We start from the raw sequence: 16,959 nt of genomic DNA on the forward strand, positions 1-16,959 counted from the left end.
CAGCCATAGGAAATCTAGTAAGCTTGGTTGTTTTGTCTGGGAATGATGTAGTATGTTTGATTAAATGCATGCATTGGTGCAGTAGAAGCGTTCAGATCCTTTACATAAATAAAAGTATCAACAATAGAAAAACTGGCAACTTTCACAGTTATTTTATTATATATTATCTTTTGGGATCACACTTGTACAGGTTTGACTGGTTTAAACTGTAACAGTGCATCGTGTTTTAGAAATATCTGTTTTTATGCGTAGACTCATATTCTCAAATACTTGAGTAAAATACAAGTACCACAATCCTGTAGCTCGAAAAGGTAAGAGTTTATGCCATGTTTGTTCTCATTCAAACATAATGTGTGCAGATGTCTTGGTCCCTGAACACAAAACTCTTGCCACCGAATTCACACGACTGCATTTAGACAGATTCTTGCATGTGTCTGCACATTTGCGCCACCTGAATGCATACACTGTCTATCTTCTCTGGTTCTTCTCTTGAAAATATAGCTTTAGTTAAGTTTCTCAGGCAAACCAAAATCTCCACTGTTCTCTCTGTGCTGCCCACAATGGCTGTGATTTCCCCACTCGCCTGTATAAGAAACTCAAGTTTCTGACCTCCTGTTGTGATGCGTGCCTACCTGGTGTGTCTGTGTTTGTGTGCATAAGCATGATGGATAGATGCGTGTTATACAGAAGTATAAACAATAATTCAAAGCATCTTTTTTTCTCAGCACAGGCTTCTGAATCCACCACTTCTGCCAGCCAAAGATTTCAGAAAATGACAGATTACCTCTTCCAATCCCTTTGTTTCAACGTGAACATACCTCGCGCTGTATGCACAAATTTATGTTTGTGTGTCCACACCTGAGTATTTGAGCAGAGGTGAATGTGTTTATCTGTGCATGAGGCTGCTGTAATTCCACAGTAAAGGTGCCCCTGCAGCCCCAGCCGCTGCACTTGGCCACATGACGCATCCCCTCATTTTATTGCGTCTTGTGCCTGACTGGAAAACTGCTGTGGCTGTTTGTCTGCGTTGACTGATCAGAGCAGCTCATTGTGTCTGTGAGTGTAAACTTTATGTCAACTGAAAATAAGCATCAATAAATACCGCAGGGCCTATTATTATTACTGGATGTGTTTTGGGGGAGCAGCTGCTGACAGGTCTGTGAGTTGGCTGATAAAATGCAGTATGTCAGTGTGGGAAATTCAAGAAATGTCTCTTTAGTGTGTTATAGTATGACAAGTTAAGAAGGATGGTCAAAGGGTCTACTAGAACAGGGTCATCCGATTAATGGATGTTATAGCAACAGATACCACATGACAGTCATTAACATTCTGGCCTTACATTTGTTTAGAAACATTAGAAACAATTATAGGGGAAAACAGGTACTGGTAAGTTGCATGCTGTGAATTGCCAGTTAAAAACGTTGCCTTGTCTGGAATGTGTGTGTGAAAGAGACATAAAAACAGCTAAATATTTGCAACTGCCTGTATCAGGACTGACTTCTGGTTTAGAAAAGGACTGGGACAATAGAAAATGACATACTGAGGTGAAAAATCTCCAGATGGTGAACTTCCATTAACCTGAGCCCACAGTTCTTGACCGCAAGTGTCAAAAACATCTTATTTTCAGTCTGAAAATAAGATAATTTTTCCAAAAGAAAGCTACTTTTTGGAACTAGTTGCATGGTTAATCATCTCAACCTGGAGCTTTATATGCCCTCTGCAGGCAGCAAATTTGCAGTCAGTGAGATGATCAGATGACTGAGCAGTGAGATAAAAGCTGGCCTCTGTGTGCCTCCACACTTGAGGTATTTTTATGACTGGCTATTAAACTGTGGGATGAATAATATACATTTAATAAAGACAGGGGATTGATAAAACATTCAGCAACATATAAATCTGTGGTCAATAAAGTGTCAGAGTTGGAGCTTTGCAGCTCCATATTGACAGAGTAATACTATCTGACCTCTGGAAATAGACTTCAGGGACAATGTAGAGCAGGACATGAGTGTTGTGCTGTATGCTTTGGTGGTGTGTGTGTGCGCACGTGTGTGTCTTACCCAAATTTAACTGTGCATTCTGCAGCTGCTTGGACTTTTAGTTATAGTATTGTAACCTATAGAAATGCCACTCAAGACTATAACCACAAGACACCACACTCACAGTAACACACAAACACAAGAAAATGTAGAAGATGGAGAGGAGGATGTGGTGGAGGAGTGTGTTACGAGTGTTAGGAGGGAGGGAGTGCAGAGAGGATAGTTGCAAGAGGAAGGCAAATAACGTAGCCCTGATTTATATTAGTCTCTTAGAGTATTGTAAAAAAAAAAAAAAATCCCAAAACACCCATTAACAAATGTCAAACAGCCAAAACTCAATTCAGGTGCACACATACAAAGAAATAAAACCACAAGCGATTCCTTTCTTTTTCCTTCCTTCAGCCTACACAATGATACAGTATGTGCATAAGTCTGAAATGTGTTTAGAGCAAATATTACACTTGTGTCCTCCTCCACTCTCTTCTAATAGAGCGTGAGTCCGACTCAGCAGCTGGTGGTCAGTGGATGGTCTGTCAGTGAGGTCAGTAGAGCAGCAGAGCAGACAGGATAGCCTCAGAGATGCCATGCATGTTGTTTTATTTTAGGGCAGCTTCTGTGACAGACATTATTGTGACAGCGTTGAATGTTACTCTCCAAACTGACTCTGGACCAGTGCAGCAAAATAGGTGGATTTTTAAAATCCAAACTTTTAGGACCATTGGGCTCAATAAGCTTTGGTTTTAGATTAAATGGATTTGTTGTGATATGAGGGTAGAGAGGCAAAATTTTCCTCTTATACTGATTTTCCAGGATTGTCTGGGTGTCTTTTCCTAAACGCTCATGTTAACAGCCTATCATTTGCTTGTCTATGGACAACGATTGCAAGCCAAAGTACGTCTGAGAGGCTACTTCAGCAGTTTTTGATGTGCCACATATTTTGTGGCATCCAAGAGAGCATAAGGGCAGGGGCAGCATTTATTTTACAATAATCAGGGAACCTAACCATGATTTGTCTCTGCCCCAGCTGCACTACAATTTTTCATCTCTGCTTCTTTCAGATGATGTCATCAGAGCATCAGACACATGGTTGGCTGCGGCAGCTACTTGTAATACTTCTGAAGCTTTGTCTCACATTTGCTGGGCCTCTGCGACCGCTCAATGGGACAGAATGCACAGCTAAGGGCCCTGCTTCCTACATCCTGGTCTTTACAGGTCACTGGAGTCCACAGGCCTTCCCCAAGCAGTATCCACTGTTCCGGCCCCCTGCACAGTGGTCCAAACTCATAGGTGAGAAAGTCTGCTAGGGACACAAACAAACAAACAAACAAGCAAAATGTAACCTGAACTACTGGACACATGTACTATTACTTTAGACCTGCAACATCAGTTAACGATCAGGGGTTGTTAATTGGCCTCCAGCAGTTATAACGTTCACAGATGCAGCCAATTAAAGGACAGGGATGATGACTACAGTGAGATAAAGGGACATACTGAGCTGGCAGGGACACTAACTCAGCCTCCACCTCACCTAAAAACTTTTTATTCCTCATCATGTGTCAGAGGTTTAGAGCCTCCTTGTCAGCATAAACACACATACATTGAGGTAAAAGACATTTATGAACAAGAAGCAGACATCAATAAGACAAACAGTCTAGGTGTGACCAGGTTTTTCTGTTTATCTAACTTCTGACTAGTGGTATCTTTAAGATTACTTCAACTCAGTCCAACACTACTTCCCACATTTCCACTGGTTTACCACAGTGTTGGCAGTAAAGACTGGAGTGGAGGTTTCAGGGTTGGAGTAGGTGGGCGATGACAGTTGGGGTGTAGTGGGGTCAGAGCACTTACCTAAGAGCTGAGTTGAAGAAGCGATTCAGGACCCTCTACTTTCCAACCCACAGAGTGTGGGATGGAGGCCGGATGTACGTGCATGTGCGCACTGGACTGTTTTTGTGCATCACTTTCTGTGCTGGCCATGGCTTTGTCTGGTTTCCAGCTCTGCCCTGCTGTCCTGTCAGCAGATGGATCATACTCCATATAGAGACAGGCATCAGAGATTCTGACACACCCATAATTTCTTTTAATGGCCCTGGGTAATTGTCACCAGTGGATGTGGGAGGAGGGCACAATCTGCCGCAAGATTTGGGGGCCTGAATTTGTATTTGTGCTGTGGAAACTGGGGGCAAAGGACCAAGGACACTGTCAGAGGGAAGAAGGAATGGAGTTTGTCATGGCCCATGCACAAACAATTTAGGAAGGGTGGAAAGTGGGCTTTAACATCTTGGTGGGGCTGAAATGAGATGTTAGTAAGTTTCAAGGACTTAATGTTTGTAGGAATTTTCTTAGAATGGAAATGTAATTAAGCACATAAGTAATGGCATGTTGGGGAGAAAAACGATAGTGTGTGAAGTGTGCTGTGCAGGTTGTGTGTGTGCCTTGGTACTGTATGTGTCTTAATACATATGTCAGAAGTGTTTAAGTATAAATGCTTGGTTGTGTATGTGTGTGTGCAGCTCTGAAAACTGAGGTAAGACAGAACCATCAGAGCATTTGTTGGGGTGCTTCTGGCTAACCCTACTCTGCCCTGCAAACCACTGGCCCAGGCAAGTGTGACTGTGGGTTTCAATACAGAGCTCAAGAACCTGTGGTACAAACAATTTAACCTAAATCAGACTCTTGATTCATAACAGATAACCAGAACTAAATATGAGAATGTGAAGCAAATGGTTCTCTTGGCCCAAAGGAAAAGAAAATGTATCAAGAAGTATTTTAAAAAGCATTAAAGTAATTTTTGTGCACCATCTGGCTGCCAACTCTGAGATCCCAACCTATCTGCTGGCAGCTCCAGCCTCTGTTGTGGTTTTATCAGTGATATATAGATAAAAACTGTGCAATAATGCCAAAGACAGGCATGTGGGCAGTTCTTTCAGAATTATTTGTTTAAGTCTGTGCAGTGAGTAGGACACAGACACAAGTTCCGTGGTTTCCCTGTCTGGCTGAGGCTCTGTGGTACGTTATTGACAATGATATGTATTCCAGAGAATGAGCATCTTACTCCTCTCTTTTCCTCCTTCTTGTGTTTCATTTCTCCTTTTAGCGGTCAGCCATAATCGCCATTTTCGACTGTGGGAGGAAGGTGCCCAGGCCAGTGCAGGGGTGCAAATCTTTGCTGAATTCGGGTTAACGGTGGAGCTAATGAAGGCAGCCAAGGAGGCCAGGAAGAGACGTGCAGTTGGCACCATGTACCGAACGGCCGGTATCCCTAATGGCATTGGGCACAGCTCCACGGAGTTGCTCATGCTGCCCCGGAGCTCACTGGTAGGCACAAATAAAACTCATTTATAAAAAGCACACACACATGCTCAGACACAGTAAGTCACACAAAGTGTCTGTTTAACTAAATCTACTGAGTCATTTGGTGACCCAGGCTTCCCCATAATGTCGTTCATCCACTTTCACCAAACACTTCAACACTTCTTTCCACTATCCAAGCAAACTATGTTTAGCCCTAATGCTGAAGCCCTGCTGCCACAAACACCCACATCCATTCTGTGTGGTCTGCAGGCTGTCTGCTGCCTGTTCCACTAAACTCAGTCAGCTCAGGATGAAGTTTAGCGAAAGTTAAAGCTACTCCACCCAATTTCTTTTCAGCTGCTAGATGATCTAGTGAGACTCAACAAACTGACAGAATAAGCAGCTACTGACTGCTTTCCCCCCTCCCATCACGTCCTGTTTTCATAGCTATGACATAAATTACAGGTGCCTGGTTGTGACAAACTGTACAAAATGCAGCCTCTAGTCTGAAGCTATTGTTAGCTGACTAATGAGTACATTTGTCAATCCAATAGAAACTAGTCTGAAGCTATTGTTAGCTGACTACTGAGTACATTTGTCAATCCAAGAAGATGCTGGTCATTGCTAATGTACAGTAACACAAAACACAAACGCTACACAAAGCTTGAATTACCCTGAAATTAAACACAAAGGTAAAATCATAACCATGCTAGGTCGCTAACCTTACCAAAACTCGTTTTGGTAATGTGTTAGCTAATGCTAATAGCTAACACGCCCAAAAGGAAGTAGCCATATCTAAGTCTTTGAGTTTGCTCTTACTTTATCTCACTCACTTATCTCAGTGCAAAAGAATGCAACCTCTTTGGTCTGGCAGCTACTGTTTCAGACTTTTAGTTGATGAGAGGTCCCAAATGATTACTGAGAATGTGAAGGTACGTCATGCCATGTGGAATGTTGGGACAGGGGCACCATTTTGGGGGATATGCATACATGCAATGTTACCTGCATACATTCTTGATTTGTTTGGCTAAAAATTTGCTTAAATCATTTAGATAGATCTGGCTGTGGTAATTTTTAATGGAACACTTTGACAGTTTGGTAAATATGTTAGTGTTTTTTGCTGAGTTAGATGATAAGATTGATACCACTCTTATGTGTGTATGATAACTATGAAACTACTCCCAGGAGCTGGTTGACTTAGCCTAGCATAAATACTGGAAACAGGGAGAAACCGACTGTCTGGTGGTATCAAAATCTGCTTGCCTGGACTTCCTAAGCTCTCTAGGTCACATGTTATATCTTGCTGTTTAATTTCACTAAAAACCAAAGACAATATTACATGTTGCAATGTTATGGGGGCTATGTGTTGGACTTTTTCATGGCTAGGCGTAGTCACTTCCTGGAGTCTTGTCATCCCCGACATAACTCCTGCAGATTGCAAATTGTTATTTTTACATTTTGATTTTTGTGCAGATTAATTATGTGTTCATTTGTGAATTTGCAGTGGCTGGATTTTATTACATTTAAACAGAGGTTAACTAGCTCTTTATGTTGTTTGTTTTCAACCTTTATGCTAAATAGTTGCTTACCACATTAACACAAATATGAGAAAGTTATCAATAATCTCATCTAACTCTTGGCAAGTAAATAGTCTAAGTATGTTTCCCAAACTGTCAAACTATTCATAGCATAGATAGATAGATCCTATTAAGTCATGATCCAATATTCTCACATGCTCTTATGCACACTGTTGGTTCTTAGAGTTGCTGGTTGTTGTAATTCTTCCTCATCACTACAACCAGCTTTGAAGTAATCCCTTCTTTCCATGACAACAGACATGCAAGCCCTTGTTTTTGTGAAAAACGACATTCTAACATTCAACCAAAGCTAATATGAGGCTTCAGCAGGTCAGTGTCATGCAAGCCCTTGTTTTTGTGAAAAACTACATTCTAACATTTAACCAATATGAGGCTTCAGCAGGTCAGTGCTAACCAAATCATGCGGATTTATTCCAGGAATGTTTCAGTGTAAAATTCCCTCTTTGTGTTACCATTCCACTAATGCAGCTCTGCAAGGCAACACTGTCCAGGGAAGCACAGCAAGGAAATGTTGTACTAAACCAACTGACTGTGGAAGATACTCATTTGGTTTAGCTAACCTAAATTACAAAATCAACATATTAGCCAATTTTCCAAGGCTGGTAAATCATCTGATAAATGTGGACTGCTGTGAGGCTGCAGGTTCAGAGTCTACATAGGGTACAACTCTGCTCATCACTGGACAACAGGACACTGCTGCTGAATAGCGAGTGATTATTTGGAAGCTAAGATCATGGTTGTTTTTTGGGGGCTTAGGCTAAATTTGGAGCCAGAGATTAGACAAAGACAAAGGATTTGAGATAGGAATGAGATATGGCAATGTCAAAAAAAGGAATGTGTCATACTATTCACAGAATTAAATCTAGAAATAAATTGCTGTCTATGTGTAAAACATATATAGCTAATGAATCAGAGGGAAGGAGGTAACAAGGAACGGCAGATGTTTGTGTTACTATTCCTCTAATGCAGCTCTGCAAAGCAACATTGCAGGATTTTAGAAGTAGGTGTATGCCCGTCTGAACGTCTAGTGACCTGCATTTGTTTGCTGGTTATTCTACTGCCTGAACCCAAGGGCCCTTAAAAATCATAAATAGTTTTGTCAGAGGGCATCTTTAGCGAGTTTATGTTATAGACAGTTGCTTATTAGCTTGCTGTCTAGGTACATGATGCCTGCTTTTGCTTTTAAGCTGTTCTGTTTGGTTTTAGACCAGTAAGATCATAAATATGGTTTGACTTTTGTGTGTTTGTGTTGAACATGATTTGAATTTGTTCACAGCTTAAACTGATATTTTGCATTTATGTTCATCTGTTTTTCTCTCTCACACTATTTTTTTCCTTTTTCTCTTACCCACAAACCAAAACACTTACGCAATGTCCCAGAAATCCCAAACACATATGATTTCTATCTCCATTTTACGAGCCTCCTGTTATTGTCGTTAAATTTGTAATTCAAAACAGCAAATAAATACTACCTAGGATCCAACTGGCATATTCTTAAAGGTTCAGTATTTTGTAAACTCAGTGGCACCACAGAAAATGGGACCGTAATGACTGAGTATTAAGGTGCTGGCGCTACTAGACTGGTTTGCATGTTTTCTTCAAGAACTCATTCTCTCCGTAGCTCTGCAGAAGATTTGGTGTGATGGAGGAAGAGCGAGAGGGATCATGGGAGCTTTAAATACATTTCTGTGCTCTAGAGAAACTGTTTGGCCTGTAAATTGCAAAATGGACTGAGCAGGCCAGTGACAAGGGTTACCCCTGAATAGACATGCTTGCTGAGTGGCCCAATGGATCTAACAGGACAGCAGGATTCTGAAAAGCAATAAATCCACTTCTGATTTGGTTTTTCTGCTTCTTTCTGTGCGTCACTGGCAAAAAACAGACCTCATGTGTCATGCTGACACTACGTGCTTTTGTGTGCCTAGTGGTCTGCTCTGCTTGCTGAACTGGTTTGATGTCTGTTCCAGCACTCTTTCTTTAGGCCACCCATTCTTACCCACATCCAAAGCTGTTCACTTTCTGTATGAGGTCAGCAGTTCTCAGGAAACATCCATCACACAGGAGGCACAGCATAATGCTGCACAGGAAACTGAGTGGATGCATGCATGTGCACACATGCAGTCTCAGTTCCTGCCTTTTATAAGGCTGAGACTGATGGTAATGACATTAGTTTTGCAGATATTTAGCCATAAACCAAAGTATGATGATGATGGTGCTAGAAGAAAAGTTAAGGGATTGTGAAGTAATAACAATTCATCCTTAGGGGAACATTAATGTGTGCAGGAGAGTGCAGGGCAATCCATCCAGTCGTTGATATATTTAAGTCTGACTTTACCAACTGGCCCCGACTTTAGTCTGTAATAGTTGTATTTGTTATGTCTGTCTGTTCTCTCTATGCTGTGTCTTAGCTGTAAACTAAACTTCTCTTTTGGACAGTAAAGTCTGAACTAGCTGCATTCTCTCCCTGTGATTACCAGTTGTCCCTGATGGTGAAGATGATCCCTAGCCCTGACTGGTTTGTGGGTGTGAACAGCCTAAATCTTTGTGAGGGCAGCCAGTGGAAACATGAAGTAACCATTGACCTCTACCCTTATGATGCGGGGACAGACAGTGGATTCACTTTCTCATCTCCCAACTTCCACACCAGACCCCCAGAAAACATAACAGAGGTGAGCTTTTTGCAAAAGTGCAGTATAAATAAGTACAAAAACAGCATTAACCAAACATTCATTTAGTCATTTGTACATTAAGTTCATGACAAGACAAAATAAAGTGCACGTCCTCAGCATGGGCAGCATCAAAGAAATGGGAAAACACTCTTCTACTTCTGTGATTGCTCGGTGGCCCTCATGCCTGATCTGGAGTGATCTGAGTAAAAAAGGCCTCTCTTACATAACAGACCATCCGTCATTTCCCTGCATGTGATTTAAAGTGAGCTATTGTGTATTTCAACTTATCTTGACAATCTGTTGGCTCTCTTGATGAAATACACCTGACTGTTCTTTGCTGACTTGTTCAGATCACGTCTCAGATGCCAAACCACCCAGCCAACTCTTTTTACTATCCACGCTTAGAGAAGCTTCCACCTATTGCCAGCTTAAGAATCACTCGACAGAGCAGATCAGCTGATCGCCAAGCCCCCATGTCCAATCATATTCTGCCTAACTCTATCAGTCCCCAGCGCTTCTCAGGTAAGACCACAGGACTTTATTATGACCAGACATTGACTGACATGACTTTATTATGACCAGACATTGACTGAAATGAATGGGCAGGAGTAAAAGACAAACACGTCACATACTTATTGTTAGTTGTATTGCATTAAAGTTCTATATGGTGCTATTTCTCTTAAATACGTAGATCCAACCTAAACAATTAAACTGTGTAAATCCGTACACTCCTATACAAGCTCTTGAAATTTACAACTGTTTTCTCAACATTGTGCCTATAAAAATATGTTTTCTTCCAGCTCTGCTCCCAAACTGTGGTATAATCTACCAGCAGAAATAAAACAGGCAACTTCAGGAGTCTGTTTTAAAAAGCAGCTGAAAACCTATCTTTTCAAATGAGCTTTTAATTAATGTATTTGTATCTGGTTTTATCATTTTTTCCCCATATGTGAAGCACTTTGAGCTACTTCATTGCACAGTGGTAGAAAAAGTACCCAGATTGTTTACAGTAACAAAACTACAGTGTAAAAAATACTCTGTTACAAGTAAAGGTCCTGCATTCAAAATGTTACATAAGTAAAAGTACAAAAGTTAATGTATATTATTGGATTATAATTATTGAAGTGTTATTGTGTTCATCACATTTAATGTTGAAACTGGTGAAAGCGGACCTAATTTTAACCACTTAATACTGTATTCTGCTTCATTGTCTGAATTGTACTATATAAATAAATGACTGAGTTATAAAACTAAATGTGGTTACATTATTACACTACATTATTAGTCAAAGTGAAACACTATATAGATCATAAAGAACTCTCGTGAGTATGCCAAAATACTATGAAGCAGCCCTTGTATGAGCAGAGAATTGTAAAGCATCTACATTCCTTTCTCTTTGCTCTTGACTCACATATCTCTCCTCTCTCTCATGTCAACACAGTGACACCGCTGGACTGTGAGGTGTCTCTCTGGTCATCTTGGGGTTTATGTCTGGGTCCTTGCTCCAGAGGTGGTGTTCGCCACCGCACACGTTACATCCTTTTGCGGCCGGCTAATGCTGGCACCCCATGCCCTGAGTTGGAGGAACAGGCTGAATGTGTACCACACAGCTGCATGAACCTCCAGTAACCCACAGAGCACACAAGAACAGATGCTGCCAGTATTCAACACTGGGACTCTCATGTTTTTACTGCTGGACTGAGAAATGTTGCTGTGTCTTGATTATCTCCTCAATAATGAAAAAAAATTGATTTTTCTTTGTCCCAGCCAAAATTTAAATGGCATGTAAGAGAAAATGAGATTTGATTGTAGCAGAGATTACTGGACAGATATTAAGATGTATCATAACACTATAAATGGTTAGGTAACAATTCTATATAAATGTATGTGGATGCAAAATAGAAAAAAAACTAAGTAAAAGATGCATTACAAATGTGTCCCCGCAAAGACCTCTAGGAGATGCAATAGTACTGTATGTATGTATTTACAGTTTGTTTATTAACAGCAGTATTGTAAGTGTACGCTGACAATGGCATACCTGTATCATCAGTGCATAACATTCACAAACACATGCACACAGAAATCTCCACACAAATATCCTTGCACATAATGCATACCTTTACAGGTGCAGAGGCCTTAGTTTACATAGGAAACCTACACTTGATTAGCACAAGCAGCTCTCTCAAAACAACCTCACTCCACAATGTATAAATATGACCTTTCACATGCCATTTAATAGCTGACTTTAAGGTGGTCTGTTTTATAACAATATGCAGGTTGTTGTAGAAAGAAAGATACAGTTTTGTATTATTTTCTCTTTTGATATTTTAATTCTGAGATTTTGTATATACTCTATGATGTATGAATAAATGAAAAAATGTGGAGGTGTTTCCTTGTTCCCCTGTATGGCTTTTGAATTGGCAAGTGTTATTATGTAAATGGAACATCTAAATTTAAAACTATAAAACCAAAGAACATTCTGCTGTTGTGCAGTAACAATGTGATAAAGTCAACTTATTTGTGTATGCCAGATCATACTGACACTTCTTTATTTGTGTCCAACCAACACAGTCTAAATGCAAAAATACACATCTATTTATATCAGAGTATAAAAAGACTATGATGCCTTATAGTCACTGAAATAGAAGCCACATTTCTACACATTTACAGATGAAAATTATATATATTTGATCTCTGCCCTAAAACCTGATAATTCGGTGCCTTGTGGACCTGGGTTACTTTCTTTATGGTATTTTGAGGGTTAATGAATATAAATACCAACGTTTTTGCTAACAGGAACTGTAACTGTCAGTATTCACATTGGCAACAATAAATAAAATAAAAATCCCTATAAATACTTAACCCCTGGTCACAGCAGTAAAAGGCTTGTGGCAATGTAGCGCCACCAAGTGGTCACAGTCAACATCATACTACTATTATCACTGTTGCTGCAACTAGTGACTGCTACTAACACAACAAAGATAAGAAATGGAAATGAGATCACGTTGAGAATGATAAACTAGTGACTGCTACTAACACAACAAAAATAAGAAATGGAAAAGAGATCACGTTGAAAATGATGAGGTATCTGTACGATTTTATCTACATTTATGATAGTTTTATTAAAGTCTGTATTTCCTTTATAGTGTTTGTTCACTGTAGGCCTCTAGGTGTATTACCTGTACAGTGCAATCAATTACTCCATTATTTTTACTGAATGTGCCACTCTTAAATTAAACTTAATTATTATTAAAGACAAGGGGTACTGCCCAGATCATGTTGTTGTGACGATGTTTGTGCAAAGATTTTGCACAAACATTGTCTCCCCAATGGAGAAACCGCTCCAGGCTGAAAGGGACCCAACATGACTACAAACAACACAGTGTTGGCCATGTTATCTCTATTTGCATTCTTTTTGTGTCTCTTTGTAATTGTTTCACACGTTTTTGATGTGTTTTATTACTCTGCGGTTGTTTTGTATCCTTATGGAGTTGATTTAAGTCTATGATGCAACTTTTGTAGTTATTTTGTGTGTCTTTGCAATATTTTTTGACACTATGTGTTGTGATCCATCTCTTTTTGGTCATTTTGTATTTATTTGTCATTTTGTGTGTCTGAAGTAGTTTTGTGACTATATATTGCAATATATAGTAAATGAGAAATTCTAATTTTAATATTTTGTTTTAAGCACTTTTTATAATACAGTTAAACATGTTATGTATGTTATATATGTGAAAAATTAATAATATTGAATGTATTCAGTTTTTCATAACTAGTAAATATCAATATTGGTATTGGCCTTAACATTCAGTCAGTAGAAATAATATCCAACTTAATCAAAGTAATTAAACTTTTTATCTTATTCCAAGCCTTCGCTGTAACACTGCGGAACATTTTAAAAAGATAAAGCATGCTACAGTGCACAGTGTGACCCTAATATGTAGGCCTTCACTAGAGGTCGCTGTTTCCACTTCTGCGCTCTGTCTCCGCAGTGCTGCCTGTCGACGAGGAGTGCGTTTGATTGTTGCAGGGCTCAATGGCGGACAGAGGAGGATAGTCGCGTTAGCACCGAAGACAATAACATCTCGACTGTGTGAATCCCTGGCGTGCCTCGGTCCACCGCTGCGTGTCCATCGGGTGCACCGGTTGAAACGAGCTCTCTTGTACAGCAATATTAAATACAAAGTCGCTGCAGCCATTTTCCGCTCGTCTTCTCGCATTCTTGAGTTCCTATCCCGAGCGGAGAAGTTAGACTGTTCATGGTGGCTCAGTGAAGATAGCTAGCTTGCGAGCAAAACCATGGGGGAGTCTTTCGAGCTGATAGGGAGGCGTCTGTTTTTGCTGCTCGACGACGGCAGGTCCGCGAATGGAACCGAAACGGAGCAGGTTGCCAGGTCCCGGAATTGGCTCCGGGGGACCGTGCGGGCAGTGAGCATCATCGGCCTGGCCTCCTCGGATGTTAGCGGAGGAGAGGCGACAACAACAACCTCTGCTGCAGGGCTGACGGTCAGTGTTTACATACAAGTGAAGCCGGACTGCATAATTAAGTTAAATATTCAGCTAGTAAATAAAAACCGTGCTAGCGATTATATGTGCCTTCAACGACACTTAACCCGTTTTTAAGCGTTAACGTTGGCACATTTCTTGCTGGTTAACATTAGCTCATACAAAGCGTTACAGTATAACTAGCTACAGGTCGCAAGCAGTGGGGCGAAGCTAAACTCGAGGGCGGGGATTTTCCGGCCTTTGCTTTGTTCGCGTTTTGGGTTCGCTTTTTAACGAATGACATTTAGGTCCAGCAATAATATAATAATATTTGAAACGTCGTAGTAGTTCATCGCAAAGGACGGATGCGTTGAAGCTATGCGAACGATCACGATATAGTAACAAATCTCTGGAAAGAAGTGTTGAATAGCAACATTAGTTAGGTTGTCAGATCCCATCGCTAAGCTAACGTTAACTAACTAAGTAACGATAGTGCAGTTAAAGGCCTTGCAAGTTTATGTCAGGGTGAACCAGGTCTATCTTCGAGTTTATTTGGGGGTTCTGGTCATTAAATGTTCAGGTTAACACTGAAGTTTGAAACCTTATAAACTAATATTCTCAAGATGTGTGTTATCTAGGAACAGCCGAAAGAGAGAAACGTACAAAAAGTTATAAACTTAGTTAAAACGCAGGTTGTTAAAATAAGTAGTTATCAGTTTAAAATTTTTATTTAAGTAAACACCATTTGTGCAGTGCAAAAGATGTTACCAGTTAGCATGTAATATTATAACCAACAAAACAGATTTATCAGTGTTTTGATGAATTGAAATAAAAATCCACTAGTTGAAAACTGTAGAATGATAGTGATGTCTACCGTGGCTATTGTATGATAGTTAAACAAAACAGGTTTAATATGTTTAGAAGACAATAATCAGTAATGATCCTTTTTAGTTCAAAAGTGCATTTTTAATTTGTTGGAAGTAAGGAGGCTGGAACAAACCATTAAACCTGGGTTCTTTTTCTGAAAAATACGTGGGTGCAAGTCTGTCTTTTGCAGAACAGGACTGTTTCTCTAATCTGAGGTGTGCATTCACACAAATTAATTTAAATATTGATGGGACTAGAGTACAGATGTCTTTATTTCTGTGTGAGAAATTATTTTTAACTTTGACAAACTAGCAAATCCAGATCAAATGCAGTAAATCTGTGAATGATACAGCTCCTATTCACAAAACCTAATTTTCATTATAACAAGACAAAGGCATGTAGGACCACACACCTGTTCAAGTTTTTCATGTCAGTACCTTGCTGTGTACAGTATGTCATGGTTTACTTAGGATGTCCAAATATTTGTGCTAAGGGTGGTATGCCTACGTTTACTTATTTGATGCCAGGTTTCTAGTTTTGCATGTGACTGGAGTCTGTAGAAAAATGTTAAATTAACTAGCTAATTTTTAAAGAGGATCAGTTGGGATGCTTGATTCAGTGGTGTGTGGTTGGCACCATGTATCTTCTGGATTTTTACTTATCATTTTTGATGACTTACATCTGTGCAAAATGCCAGTGCCATAACCAGTTTACATGATAAATACATAATAACTCGTATTTAATGTACAGATGCAGATTAAACTGAAGATATGAATGAAAATATTGCTTGATAATGTCCTAAAATATAAAAACAAATGTGTAAATTTCTTGCAAATGTAAAAACTGCCCTTCTTTGATGTCACACACTAACATCATGTTAGTTGGAGATCCCATTTACTGGCTGGTTGTGCCAGTAATGAGATGGAGCAACATCATGGCTCAAAAGAGAGCACAGACACTTTGGCTTTGCAAAAATCAATTCATGCTTCAGGCAAAAATAAGTGTTCTGCAAGTCTCAGCACCACTCACATGGCCTGGGAGCCAGTTAATAATATATTTTAAATTAATTTAAAAGGAAATTTGGCATGGCAAATTAATACCAGGATAGTTGGTTTTATTGATATCACCCAACCCTGTCTTTAAGGCTAGACCACTACTTTATGGTACAAGTCCTTCAAGTGTCACTTTGGTAATATCAAGCATAACAAACATAATAATCATGCAGACAGGTGTTACTCACCTGTACTACCCGATGCACTATTTAACACCCATTTGCTGTGCTGTTATCTTTAATTATCTAGACATCTACAAAGAAGAGCAGTGATACCTGATGGAGTTTGATAGGGTATTGCTTTTGAATATTTAAACCTTTATGTTTCCTAGGGAAATGTAAATGGTGAAATCTGACAAAAAGAAATGGAAGTCTCCCTACCGACTACTTCCAGTTATCAATGAAAATGTATTGTCTGTCGGAGGCATAGAGTGATTGGCTGCATGATTTGTTGGAAAAAAAGAATGACACTGATTTGCTTCTTTGAAAACAGTGACCTTGTAGCTCTTGTTAAACTCCGAAATTTCTACCTTGAGTTTAAAAACATCTGAGTTGACTCGAAGCAGTGACCAAGGAAGTCAAGCAGACATACAGTATATCACAGAAGTGAGTACACCCCCTCACATTTTGTAAATATTTAAGTATATCTTTTCATGTGACAACACTGAAGAAATGACACTTGGCTACAATGTAAAGTAGTGAGTCTACAGCTTGTATAACAGTGTAAATGTGCTGTCCCCTCAAAATAACGAAACACACAGCCATTAATGTCTAAACTGCTGGCAACAAAAGTGAGTACACCCCTAAGTGATAATGGCCAAATGGGGCACAAAGTGTCAATATTTTGTGTGGCAACCATTATTTTCCAGCACTGCCTTAACCCTCTTGGGCATAGAGTTCACCAGAGCTTCACAGGTTGCCACTGGAATCCTCTTCCACTCCTCCATGATGACGTCACG

General features: G+C 39.8%; 2 protein-coding genes across 5 annotated transcripts in view; both read left to right on the forward strand.

Moving 5' to 3' along the window:
• The window catches only part of spon2a (spondin 2a, extracellular matrix protein), a 14,260-nt gene extending 1,705 nt beyond the window's left edge, over positions 1–12,555 (forward strand). Inside the window, exons 2-6 of one of the 3 annotated variants that reach the window (XM_020622499.1) lie at positions 3,095–3,323; positions 5,134–5,354; positions 9,406–9,597; positions 9,948–10,119; positions 11,039–12,555. In XM_020622499.1, coding sequence (XP_020478155.1) covers positions 3,095–3,323; positions 5,134–5,354; positions 9,406–9,597; positions 9,948–10,119; positions 11,039–11,226 — 1,002 coding nt within the window. In that variant the 3' untranslated portion in view covers positions 11,227–12,555. Of the gene's footprint in view, positions 1–3,094; positions 3,324–5,133; positions 5,355–9,405; positions 9,598–9,947; positions 10,120–10,397; positions 10,668–11,038 lie in introns of those variants that run through there. The other 2 variants (XM_020622501.1, XM_020622500.1) reach the window with 2 other exon arrangements.
• A 986-nt stretch (positions 12,556–13,541) lies between these two features.
• The window catches only part of kdm3b (lysine (K)-specific demethylase 3B), a 19,081-nt gene continuing 15,663 nt past the window's right edge, over positions 13,542–16,959 (forward strand). For both annotated transcript variants that reach the window (XM_020622528.1, XM_020622529.1), the window contains exon 1: positions 13,542–14,103. In XM_020622528.1, coding sequence (XP_020478184.1) covers positions 13,897–14,103 — 207 coding nt within the window. In that variant the 5' untranslated portion in view covers positions 13,542–13,896. The remainder of the gene's footprint in view (positions 14,104–16,959) is intronic.

The sequence above is a fragment of the Monopterus albus genome, unplaced genomic scaffold (genome assembly GCF_001952655.1).
Source record: "Monopterus albus unplaced genomic scaffold, M_albus_1.0 scaffold282.1, whole genome shotgun sequence".
NCBI lineage: Eukaryota > Metazoa > Chordata > Actinopteri > Synbranchiformes > Synbranchidae > Monopterus > Monopterus albus.